Source organism: Macrobrachium nipponense, chromosome 2 (genome assembly GCF_015104395.2).
Source record: "Macrobrachium nipponense isolate FS-2020 chromosome 2, ASM1510439v2, whole genome shotgun sequence".
Classification (NCBI taxonomy): Eukaryota; Metazoa; Arthropoda; class Malacostraca; order Decapoda; family Palaemonidae; genus Macrobrachium; species Macrobrachium nipponense.
The window spans coordinates 33,219,254-33,233,362 of record NC_087201.1 but is presented as its reverse complement, the minus strand read 5'-3'; the positions used below and the strand labels follow the sequence as shown (position 1 = coordinate 33,233,362).

Here is a 14,109-nt window from a genome sequence, read left to right as displayed (position 1 = left end):
GCTACCTAATTTACCTAAGCAGATAAATTAGGCATAAATGTTGGAAGGGCTTCAATTCAATGTATTTTCTCTAAGCAATGAATGAAATGAGAGAGGTTCAAAGCCATTTCTTCATAGCCTACCAAAGCAGCTAAATTAGGCACTGTAACCAAAACTGAGAACGGATTACTCCTCTGTAACTTTTCTCTAAGTAATGAAAGAAAAGATAAGGTTTGCCACTAGAACAAAGTCCCCAACAAGAAAGGACTTGAAGGACATTAACAGACTTTGCTGCAACAAGAGCTAAGAGAAAAGTGTCTTCAAAGTTCTTAAGTGATGTCCTATCAAAGGGCTAAACTGAGGTTATGTCAACATCTGAAGGCTTACGTCTAAATTTCATTGTAACTCCTGATTGGAAGAAGAAATTCACATATAACTCCTGATTGGAAGAAAAAATTTGCATATTACAGTCAGCATAATGTAAAACTGAAAACAATGTAAAGTGGGATCCTCGATTACTGAGACAGAAAACTGCTTTGTGTATCTGAGATACCGGTAGAGCTTATACCAAGAAGCCTAGTGGAACAGGTGCAGGATATGACTCAGAACAAGCACCAAGATACAAAAATAACCACTGTTATTCAAACACAAGTCTAACAGTGGAAGGCCTTCTAGATTTAAGGATTGCTTCCCAGCAGTGTCTGTTGTTGGTGTTCCAGTTTTATGGCGCTTGCCCAACAACGTCGTTAACCAGATTTTTGGTAATGGTAAGCAATTTTTGGTGATGGTACGCAATCTTTAGTGATGGTAATTGATTTTCGGCATCAGTAAGTGGTTTATTGGCATCGGTAAGCAGTTTATCAGTGCCGATAAGCGGTTAGGAGTTAATGGCGCCGATACGTGGTTTACTGGTGCTTACGAAGTCATAAACGCCATTCATTATCATAATTATCAGTGATTTTTGGTTATCAGCGATTTTCAGTTAGCGGCGCCTGGCGGGGAACGGAACCTCCACCGTTAACCAGGGACTGTCTGTCTGTGGAGGTTTGGAGGAATCTTCTCAAATAAGATTGTCTGAAAAGATCTTTCCGAAACGGAAGAAGACGAAGAACATCTGCCACCATGAAACATTCCCTTTGGGGCCACGGATGTGCTAACAAAATCATCCTTGTGATCTGTAAAGTTCATAACTTGAGTATTTCCTCAAAAATGACCTATGGAAGAAAAACCTAAAGGTCTAGATTTGACATTCTAAAGAGAAGGCATCAAGTGCCCAAGCCTGGGGACCCTGGCATGAAGGCTAATTAACTAGTAGTGTAGTGTTTTGGGAAGTCTCAAATAAATGGGTGTTTGGGTCTCCCTAAAGTTCCCACAACTTCTGGCAAACTTGCGGAAGAGGAGACTAATCTGACTGGAGACCTTGACCTAGGACGAAATGAGGAAAGGAGTGACGTCGCTGAAGTGTAAGAACTGAGACTTGGATAAGACTATGCTTGCACTTCCACTTCCTGACATCAAATTTTACTCAGAATTACCCCTCAATCTGATGACAGTGTGAAGGTTTTTGAAGTCTAAAGACCAACACATACACTTCTCAGCAGTGGTAGAAATTTTAACCTTCTATTTGTAGGAAAACCTAGCAAGAGATAGTTGATCCTCATCTCCAGATAAACAACTGACTGGGTCAGAAAAGCATAGATATTCAACACTGAACAAAATGTCCACTCCTAAGGTTAGGTATGAAGCATAATTCTCATCATAAAAACAAATTGGTGAGAAACAAGGTAGTCATTCAAATAGTATGGGAGAACTACAGTACTACTCCTACTCTAATACCAAGCAGATGCATCCATACTGCTAAGACTTCATCTCAAAAGAGAATACTATACTTCGACTGAAGGAGTACCAGGAATGGAAGTATGTCTCCTACATGTCTGTACTGGGAATGGAAGTACATGCCCCACATGTGTACAGAACATATCCTTTGTCCTTCCAAAAACCCACCAGGACCAAACTAAATGACTCCACAAAAAGGGAGTATAAAATGAATACACTTGTTGATACAGGACATGCCCATAGCTTGATGGCCTTGTTGCACAACAACTGTCCAAACTACTCTTCCAAACTCTGAACTTTTCTCTGTGAAGAGTGTGGAGAGAGGGACAGCACAACGGTAAAACCAACTTTAACAGAAGATAATATTCATTCTAAATAATTAGTAATATTACATTAACATATACTAAGAAAGTTAGATGTTATGTACGTATGTGTTTAATAAAATTTTCTAGCTTTCTTATTTATTCATCTAAAATTGCACATCTTTAAAAATAAAATTCCTTAAACAAAACTCTGAAATTAAAAACAGCCAAATTTTTCCATTCTGTTCCCTTCATTATTTTCAAAATATTAAAAAACCTATGAAGTACCCAATCTAGTAGTACTTTCTTAGAAGAGGATTTAGCAGCTTGTGTGTGTGTGTGTGTGTGTGTGCAGAATGGACCATGGAATTGCTAATTTTTCAATGTTTGTGCAGGATTTAATTTTATTTACTCTCTTGCACTTTCTACAGCAATTGTTTCTTGTTCTTTATAAATAAAATTGAGAAACATGAGGAAAGTAAAAATCTTGAACTACTGAACAACTCATTATGTATATTAGCGATGTTATCGGGTTGCTTCCTGTGGTTTATAGGGTGTCTAGGTCAATTTTAACAGGTTTGTTTGATTTAAGCCTTTTTCTATTTTTGTTGCAAGTTTTGAAATAATTCAACAAAGTGAAATATTACTGTTACCAACTCCAGGCAAAGGATGAAAGAGCTAAATTTTATAAGACTAAGTAACTTTCAAAGTAAAAATGAAACAATACCGAAAAGTGGCACGATGTTATACACGTACCATCATGTCGACGGCAACTGAATTACTAAACAGTTGTATGCACGTGTAAGATATTTCAGAAAATCATTATTATTTACAAATCCTTCGTAACTGTCCAGTTTTACCAACCAAGGGATTAGTGATAATGCAGTTTGCAAACTTGCCTAACAAAGTTACCATACAAAAGATACTAAACCATTAATGCAACATTACCCATATTGTAGTAGTATTATCGGAGGTTTCTTCCACGCTGGAACCAATACCAAATTGAAAAAGTAATTTCAAAATGGTCGAGAGGAATTCCTGAAACACTCCTTCAGGAAGTTCTGCATGACTTTCTAACTTGTTTATCCAGCAAGTTAACACCTGTGTTACATGAAATACATGCACTGTTAGAAGATATTACAATACTAGAAGCTATTACAATACAAGATAAAAATATGAAACAATAATTCTTGTAATCCATAAATACAAACCTCTTAATTCTATTTCATTGTAATGATATGTACTGGCACGGCATAAGATATGTCGTCAAGAGCAGTCATTTGCTACATTAAAAAGGTAGGTTTTAATCCTTTCTCTCTTATCAATAACCTGTAGTAGCAGCCTCCCTTACTCACATCACAAACATTATTCACTACTAGAGCAAGTTCAGATGTGGATGACTCCTGCTAAGGGTACTGAGAGTGGGGTGGGGTATTTATAGTAAATTAAGAATGGAACAAAGTTATTTCAAATGAAATGTAAACGGACATACATACATATATGGTAAAAATCTAATTTCTCAACTATGATACATCACTTAATTAAGATGCAATGATGTACCTCTTGAAAGGTTTACCAAACTTGAGATTAATATATATGTAATAATATGCATATGTAGCCTTTGTATACCTGTGATATATCTGCAATATCCATTCTCCTCGGTGACACTCACACAAAAGTAATAAAACATGGCATGCAAGTATTAACCTCCCAGCATTCATTATAAAATAAAAGTAGATAGGATTTCTTCCAAGTTACCACTATTCCTTGGCTGTTGCAAAGGGCCAGAAAACAATTCTTGTCTTAAATCTGATGTAGTTTTGATGAAGCTATGATTAATCAATAATCAAGGTACCACCATAGACAAATACCTCTCAATTGGCCTCAAGCTGAAACCAAGTTAAAAACTTTCATGAATACTTAAGGACCTGTAGACAGCATGAAGAAAAGAGCCTTAAGCTGGAGGAATAATAATATATATATAGTATTCTTATAATAAATTGTTAAAAAAAATATATATATATATATATATATATATAATATATATATATTATATATTCATGAGAGTCTTGATGAATGAGTACCTATCTGAATATACAAATCCTGAAGATTTACTGAAGGCATGAAGTCTCTCTGACTAAAGTTAACAACATACAAGTCCTATACATCTTGAAATGACTCAGTTGTACATAATCATTCATGAGTGATAAGCTTATGACCTGTCTCCACCCTCATTTTGCTCTCTCCACTTGGGGTAATTAGCTGTAGAAGCCTGGAGATGGATAGTTCACCACTCTACAGCAGCTTTGTTCAATATCACCTCTACTTGCTCTGCCAAGGCAAATCCTTTCCCAGAAAGTGAATGGTAGGAAGGAGACTGAATTGTATTCTTTGGAAGAGGTCATTGAACGGTATTCTGTAACTGTCAAGAGAAAAGACACCGCCCAAGGCTTCATTCCCTGTTCCTGCCACTTGGTCCAGATGTGAGAAAAGTAATCCCCTTCTTTTGGTAGTGGAGGGGGATTGCAAACCTCAGTGGGGATTTCCTCACCTCTTCATCTTTCTTCCTCTCCTAGATGGGACTGTGACAGGAGGGTAAAGGGGCTGGGGAGGACAAGAGGACAGGGAAGCTTCACTCTCTTATAAGGCAAGACGTTTGCATAGATTGTCTTGGCTACTGAAGAAGGTGATTTTGTACTAATGATGATCTAGAATACAGCCTGGTTGAGGTAGAGTCCCTGGAGTCTGCCCATCTTGTCCCAACTGCTGTTTCAAAAGGCAAGCATCCTGTTGTTTGCAAAACCTATCACTAAGAAATCTGCTATGAGTGTTTAGCTAGAATATCGCCTGAATGGCAGTTATTGCCCACTGTCACGAGTCTTTTGAGGGGCAGGGGCAAGGCATTAGTCAACCGACAAACTGACAACTCTACTTGGACACGAGTGGGCTTTGAGTCCTTAGGGATATAGTAATACCTCTTGAAAGCAGCATGAGGAGTTTGCTCAATCTGCTGGAGGCAAGGAAACTATTGGGTCTGGAAACCAAGTTGCTCTCCTCTTCCAAGACCACAAGCCAAGCATGACCAACATAGCTTACCAATTGACAAGCTTCCAGAGGGCCACCCATAGCCAACTCTGTAGATGAGACTGTATGCCAGCAGGCAGCTGTGGTTGCCTTGTCCTTCCTTGTTCTCTTGCTAAACTTTCCCTACTGAGGAAAAGCCCAAGCAGCACATCCCTCAGATTGAAGTCTTACTTCAGCAAACTGAACAGAATTCAAGTTGGTCTACAGATGAAAGAATCATGAAGCAGCACCATGGCCACCCAAGGCTCTCTGTCTGTTGCTCGTTTCTTCTTGACATGGGAAAAAAACACATAAACCTAAACAAGAAATACAAATGAAATATGAAAACACCAAACACAAAGGAATGTTAAACTTGGCTATGTTCATCCAAGGGAAGAGAGAGAGCAGCAGCACACAAACTCACTAACAGTCAATTAGTGGATGGGCATCTGTGAGGAAGCTGTGGGATTCCCCCACTCACTCACCAGTACCACATATGGTTATTCTTGGAAACTACGTTCATTCAAACTGTTCAGCTCCACAGGCAAAAGATATTCTCCACTTAAAAGGTGATAGTTTGTATTCTTGTAGGATTAAACTATTAAACTAAATTTTTAAAAAGAACAAGCCTGCATCCAGTTTCAAATGACCCCAGACAACACACTTCGTCTTCCTGATAGATTATGATTGTTCCACATTTAGCTATCAACAGTACCCTTCAGTAGAAATCAACTATCCTCTTCAAAGTTTAAGCAGTGTGTGAAAAAGTGACTAAAAGTGACTGGGAGGAGGAAAAATTGTTATATGATTGCATAGAAAAGTATTTTTGTGTTTAAAAACTTAATTTTTATTACAAACCCATCAATCGTATAATGCCCAAAACACAATTTACATGGGAGGTCAAGCTGAGAGCCCCATGATGTTGCAAGTTTCACTGACTTCATGTGAGTATATGGAATCAGACCGATCTAAAGACAAGATTTATAAATCAGTGGGTTATACTTTAATCAGTAAAAACTAGGAGAGTAAAACACAAAATGCATACCAGTAAGCAGTTAGAAGTGTAATCATCAACTCAACTACCCAAGTGATATGTAGATGTACAAAACTCAAACAGATTATGTCCCTTGATAAGAGAAATGGAATGAAGACTCCGCTGCATCTACACTGCACATAAAATGTGGCTTGCCATGACCAAAAACCCAAATGAGTATAACCCCATCTATTTATGTGTATCATCATCATCTCATCATAAACGTTTTCTCGTTAGCTTTTCCCTCTATGGGGTTAGACACAGAATGAGATCTCTCTGCTACCTTTATTCCTTTGCTCTTTTTGCTTGAATTTCGTCTAGTATATCATATTCCATGATTTTTTGGACATTCCTATTGGGCTTTTTCATGCTACTTTCATAGCTACTATTTTTCTGAAAAATTATTCCTTATCCCTTCTATCTACATGTCTGAACTATCTAAAGTCTTTGAAAAAATTTTTCAAGCCTCTAAGAACCACATTTCTCAACTAATTACTCTCTTGTATACAATCTTCTCACTGTACTATGGCCATGAATCTTAATACACTATGGTCACACTTTTTAACCCTTAAACGCCGACTGGATGTATTATACGTCGACAAAAATTGTCTTTTGGGTGCTAAGTGGACGTACGGTACGTCGACTACAAAAAGTTTTTTAAATATTCGCGGAAAAATAGTTATAGGCCTGATTTGCAAAAAATTTTAAATCACGTACCTTGAGGGATGTTGGGAGTTCACGGATCACGCTGTTGTTTTGTTTATAAGCGTTACCCAGGCGCGCATGAGCGAATTGCTTTCTTCTCGCACTAGAAAGCATCAGCGACGCATCTCAGAAATTATTTTGTCACTTTGTCGTAATTTTTGCACCGTTTTATATTAGCCGTTACATAGTTTTATATATGAAAATGTGTGCAATTTCATGTAGAATACAACAAATAACAACCCATGGTTGTAACTTTTATAAGTTTTGAAATATTTTCATATAAATCACAATAAGTGCCAAAATTTAAACCTTCGGTCAACTTTGACTCGACCAAAATGGTCAAAAATGCAATTGCAAGCTAAAACTCTTACATTCTAGTAATATTCAATCGTTTACCTTTATCTTGAAATAAATTGGAAGTCCTTAGCACAATATTTCGATTTATGGTGAATTTTTTAAAGATACTTTTTCTTACATCCGCGCGGTAACTGCCAAAAATCTCAGAAATTCTTTTGTCACTTTGTCATAATTTTTTCACCGTTTTATATTAGCCGTTACATAAAGTTTTATATATGAAAATGTGTGATTTCAAGTAAAATACAACAAAAAACAACCCGTAGTTGTAGTTTTTATCAATTTTGAAATATTTTCATCTAAATCACGATAAATGCCATAATTTCAACCTTTGGTCAACTTTGAATCGACTGAAATGGTAAAAAAACGCAATTGTAAGCTAAAACTTTTACATTCTAGTATTATTCAATCAATTACCTTCATTTTGCAACAAATTGGAAGACTCTAGCACAATATTTTGATTTATGGTAAATTTTTGAAAAAAACTTTTTCCTTACCTCAGCGCGCGATAACTCTGCTGAAAACCTCAGAATTTCTTTAGTCACCTTGTTGTAATTTTCGCACCATTTTCTATTAGGCGTTACATAAAGTGTTATACATGAAAATAAGCGCAATTTCATGTAGAATACAAAAAAAAATGACTAATAGTTGTAGCTTTCAGCAGTTTTGAAATATTTTCATATAATTCAAGATAAGTGCCATAATTTAAACCTACGGTCAACTTTGACTCGACAGAAATGGTCGAAAAATGCAATTGAAAGCTAAAACTCTTACATTCTAGTAACATTCAATCATTTACCTTCATTTTGCAATAAATTGGAAGTCTCTAGCACAATATTTCGATTTATGGTGAATCTTTAAAAAAAACTTTTTCCTTATGTTCGCGCGGTAACTGCCAAAAATCTCAGAAATTCTTTTGTCACTTTGACATAATTTTTGCACTGTTTTATATTAGCCGTTAATAAAGTTTTATATATGAAAATGTGTGCAATTTTATGTAAAATACAACAAAAAATAACTAATTGTTGTAGCTTTTATCAGTTTTGAAATATTTTCATATAAATCACAATAAATTGAAAAAATTCGACCTTCGGTCAACTTTAACTCGACTGAAATGGTCAAAAACTGCAATTGTAAGCTAAAAAACTTACAACCTAGTAATATTCATTCAATTACCTTCATTTTGCAACAAAACGGAAGTCTCTAGCACAATATTTCGATTTATGGTGAATTTTTGAAAAAACTTTTTATGTCCGCTCGTTACGAATTCATGCATCATTTTGTGATAATATTTTCTCTGTGCTGCTTTGATCGTTTTACAATTTGTTATATACCAAAATCATTGCAATTTAGTGTACAATACAACGAAAAAAATTAACTCATTAGCCTTAACATTTTTGCTCACAGTGTGATTTGTATACAATTATATATGAAATTTTTTTCGCGCTCTCATATATTCCAATATTTATATATGATAATGATATTTTTCTCATTTCTGATGGTTGCATGCTAAACTTCAGGCAATGATAAATAAAGGAGCCAAACATGAACTTTTAATCTTAAAAACTAAGCGTGCTGTGAGTTTTTGAAAAAAACTTTTCTGCTTCAGCGCTAACTCCCGAACGCCGCCGGCATATGACAGACACTTTGGTAAATAGAGGCTTGGCGTTTAAGGGTTAATATCTTCATTTTCTTTGTTAATGCCCAAGTTTCTGCTACACAGAGCAATACAGGCTTATGTATCCATTGAAAAACTTTACCTCTCTCTCTCTCTGTCTCTCTCTCTCTCTCTACTAATGGGGCAATCTTCTTTGCCAATAGTTCAGTTATCTTTCTTCATTTCATCCATGTTACAGCTACTCTCTTTCTCACTGCTTTCTTAAATCCTGCTTCACAGTCCAATGGGGCCCCAGGGTAACAGAAACACTCTTACTCCTAACAACTGCCAATCTAACACAACAGGATTCATAACACTTTTTTCTCCAATTGCCCTTGCAATACATTTTAACTTGCTTATGTCGGGCATATTTTGTAATCGTGAGCATCTTTTGTGACTCCAATAAATTATTGTGACAGTCATTATAAAGTGTGGCATTTGTGCACATACACACACCTTTCCACAACATCCATACAGCCACTTTTCTTTCATTTTTCATCTATCTAAGGGTGCTTTCAACATCTTTAGCTATGTTTACTTTCTTCATTCTGAAGATTCTTAGAATACCACCTCAATATATATATATATATATATATATATATATATATATATATATATATATATATATATATATATATATTATACAGGCAGTCCCCGGGTTACGACGGGGGTTCGTTCTTGAGACGCGTCGTAAGCCGAAAATCGTCGTAAGCCGGAACATTGTCAAAAACCCTAAGAAAAACCTTACTTTTAATGCTTTAGGTGCATTCAAAACTATGTAAACTGCATCCTTATTGCAATTTTTCATAAAAAACCTTTAAATATGATTATTTTGCATTTTTTGGTGTCATATTTCATCTGCCAGATCAGCGTTTGTAGGCGCCGTAACTTTGGAACATGTGTCGTAACCCTGGACATGCATCACAACCCTGGAAATAATTTCTGATGAATATAATTGAAAAGCGTCGTAACCCCAGAACGTTGTAAGCTGAGACCGTCGTAACCCTGGGACTGCCTATATATATTTATATATACAAGTAGACCCTTGACTCACGAACGCATTGACCCACGTACAACTCGATCCCCGACCAAAATTATAGGTAAAATTTCACCCTTGACCTACGAACTAACTTTGAGATACGAACAAAAAAAAAATGCGGAAAATAAAAAATTCTGTTTGGGTCATGAACTAATTTTGAGACATGAACATTTGAAAAATGCTGGAAATTTCTGGAAAATAACAATTCACTTTGTTTCACAAACTAATTTTTAGACACAAACATTTGAAAAATGCGCGAAATCGCCCAGCACACGTGAGAGCGTTTGAGTTGCCATGGGAACAGCCATCCTCCAGCCGCCCACACACGGCGTCACCCACGCATCGCTCTTTGTCTCATCTCATTGTGTACAAGACGTTCGTCAATTCGCTTAGCATTTTTTGCGCTAAAACTTGTGATTTTCTCATAATGGGCCCTAAGAAAGTGAAGAGTGGTGGTGAAAGTAAGAAAGTGAAGAGTGATGGTGAGAAGAGGGTGCAGAGGAAGATAACCATTGAAATAAAGAAAGAAATCAACTGACGAAGAGGAGGCTGGGGAGGAAGTTACAGATGTCAGCAGTGATGTGATAAAAGCCGCATTGGAAAAGTGGAATGATGTCCAGTGCCCTTCCTGAATTGTATCATCCGGACAAAATTGTTACGAAACAGGATCGTTGAATAGCTCAATGAAAATTTAATGAGCCATTTCAGAAAAGTTATGCAAGGAAGGAAAAGGCAACAGACATTGGATAGTTTTTTGTGATTAAACGTTTCCAAACCCAAAAAAACCTAGAAGAGTTGAATCTCCGGAACAGATCTCCCCGACCTGGATGGGGGAGGGTCTCCTTCCGCACAATAACCTCCTCCCCACCCACCACCCTCCTCTTCCTCTTGTCCGTCAAGCCAGAAGTCTCGCCAGTCATAGTAAGTGTCACTTACAAACTTGTTTTATAGTGTTAGTTACCCATTTTAAATTATATTATTAGATATATTAAGGTTTTTTACACTGACTTTTACATTATCTGTGTAAAATAAGGCAAAATATACATAATATATATTGGTTCGTAGGGGTCGAGAACCAATTAATATTATTCCCATTAAACCTTATGGGGAAATTAGCTCCGAGTCACGAACAATTTGGAACACGACCAAGGTCTAGGAACGGATTGTGTTCGTGAGTCAAGGGTCTACTGTATATATATATATATATATATATATATATATATATATATATATATATATTATATATATATCATATATATATATATACAGTGGTCCCCCCGTATTCGCGGGGGATGCGTACCAGACCCCCCGTGAATAGTTAGAATCCGCGAATGTTTGGAACCCCTATGAAAATGCTAAACACGCCTATTTTGTTAGTTAAAACTCAAGAAAAACCCACTAAAAATTTTCATACTTGGTTTTTTTTAATAGTTTTTATCACAAAAAGTGCATTTTATGATGAAATTCATCAAAAAAAACCAGGAATTTGTGGATATTTATCAAAGAAAAATACCGCGAAGCGCGGAATTTTCCGCGAATAATGCAGGGAAACGTTCCCAGAGAAATCCGCGAATGTGAGAGTCCGCGAATCTGGAGAACGCGAATACAGGGGGTTCACTGTATATATATATATATATATATATATATTATATATATATATATATATATATATATATATATATATGTATATATATATATATATATATACATATACATATATACACACATTATACGTATGTATGCATGTATATGTATATATATATATATATATATATATATATATATATATATATATATATATATATATATATATATATATATATATATATATATATATATACAGTGGGGCATCGCTTATTAACGGATCAGTATTCACGGATCCAGTTAATCACGGGCTTTTTTCTTGGACGTTTCTCATGTTTACATCACTGGTATGAATCGATGCATCAGGTGTTTGTTGTGTTGCGTATGCGATGTTTTTCGGTAGGCTAACCCTCGGCCGTGGTCCGATAACTACCAACATTCATTTAAAGACTCATATAATGATATTAACTGACAATAAAGGTAATAAAAAAACCATTCCTCACCTAATATATTATTGTCCTATCTTCGAATAAATAGCCTATTCAAGGTTTATGTACGACGTTCATTGGTAGGCTAAGCGTAGTTGCAGTGCGATAACCACCAGTACACAAACATTCACATTATGATATTAACTGACAATAAAGGTAATAAAACCATTCTTACCATATATATTATAGTCATATCTTCATAATAAATAGCCTATTCGAAGAATAATTCCACATCATTGCACTCAACTTATCGTCGGAGTGGCCAGCCACAAAATGTAAGCATATTCCTTTACGTACGAAAATGGTTTATGTATACGGTTTGCGTTCAAAGCGACATTTTTTGTTTTGATAAACTTTAGAAATTTTAATAGTAGTGGTAGTGTAATTACAGTAGTAATAACATTAATGCTAAAATTAATTCGAACTTCATTATTATTTTGGCAGTATTCGTATATAACTTCTCTGAACAATGAAGTCATACAAAACGCTATTTGTCATAAAAAGGCTATTCGTAGTATTGCTTTTGTTTATTGGCGACGAAGCGTAAACGAAATACATAAAAGCATTTTTTACCTTATATATTATCGTCATATCTTCATAATAAAAAGGCTATTCGTGGAGTAATTCCATATCAGTGAAATCAATTTTATCTATGCGAGGCCAGCCAGCTGACAAAATGTACGTACGTATATGAAAATCAAATTATGGTAGCGTTCACAGCAAGATTATCTTTCGAAATTTTTATAGTACTATTCATGCTACGTAGTAATAATGTTTGGAATATACGTAACATTAATTTTCAATACAAAATATCATCGTTATTTTGGTAGTGAATAATATGTTTTAGAATTATCATATACACTGCATTGTTTTTATGGGTTTGTGACATAGAATCGACTTTGCGAACAAATCGTTCACTTTTTGATATTTTTAACGATACAATAACTATCATTTGTACTACTAAAAACCATCTTCACATAAGTACAATTTTTCGTAAGTATGTTGTTACAAAAGCTAGCTTATACATAAAAGGCTTTTATAATTTAAGTCATCTTAGATATACATATGTACCCAAACTCATTGTGGGGAAATTTACTACTGTTTCCTCGGATATTGAAATACTTTAGCATCATTCAAACACTTTAATAATATAAATGCATAAATACTAGGCTATACATATTTTACTAGTTATACAAATACTACTCACAGTTTTATAACACATACTTTAATTTATACAAAGTTAACAGTTATATACACATACTTTTATATACAAAATTAATCATAGAGTAGTGATCAGACGACAGCTGTGCACTGGACTACGTACGTACTACTTGGAAGATAAAACAAACAAAAATTTGTTGTGTTAGTCGCCGGGATAGATTAACATTTTTCCAGAGATTAAAGAGCTGAATTTTGTTTTGAAGGGGTATGTCAACCGCGTTAGTAAATAGGTATCATCTTCTAAGGAATTTTTTCTCTTCTTTTTGCGGAAGAATCTTCAAGCCATTTTGCATTCAAAGTAATGAGAAGGAATCATTCTATTCTTCATGAAATCAGTAAAATACTTACACTAATAATAAAAACTTAAAACTACGTACTGGTATGCAAAACACATACATCATCGTTAGCTTCGTGTGTGTAAACGTTCATTCTAAGAAATTACAGAGTAGTATAACTAGCACCTGATTGGTTGGTGGTAGCCATGGAGATCTGTTATCCAATGACTGCCCTCTACTTCTGTTCTATTTATAGACATATGCCATGGATGGCACTAGGTTTGAACGTTACCATGTTCGTGATTTTCTGACTGCTGACGGCAAAAATTACTCAATAATTTTCTTTATATAATTATTCCTTCGTGAAAACAATAATATAATATCGCGGTTGACATACCTTCAAAACAAAATTCAGCTTTTTAATCTCTGGAAAAATGTTAATCTATCCCGGCGACTAACAACAACAAAATTTTGTTCGTTTTATCTTCCAAGTAGTACGTACGTAGTCCAGTGCACAGCTGTCGTCTGATCACTACTCATATGATTAACTTTGTATATAAAAGTATGTGTATA

The 14,109-nt window shown here is 35.3% G+C and overlaps 1 protein-coding gene across 2 annotated transcripts in view; it reads right to left on the bottom strand.

Moving 5' to 3' along the window:
* LOC135220517 (uncharacterized) overlaps nucleotides 1-14,109 on the bottom strand; it is a 121,000-nt gene that overhangs the window by 14,576 nt on the left and 92,315 nt on the right. For both annotated transcript variants that reach the window (XM_064257670.1, XM_064257669.1), the window contains exon 5: nucleotides 3,066-3,218. In XM_064257670.1, coding sequence (XP_064113740.1) covers nucleotides 3,066-3,218 — 153 coding nt within the window. The remainder of the gene's footprint in view (nucleotides 1-3,065; nucleotides 3,219-14,109) is intronic.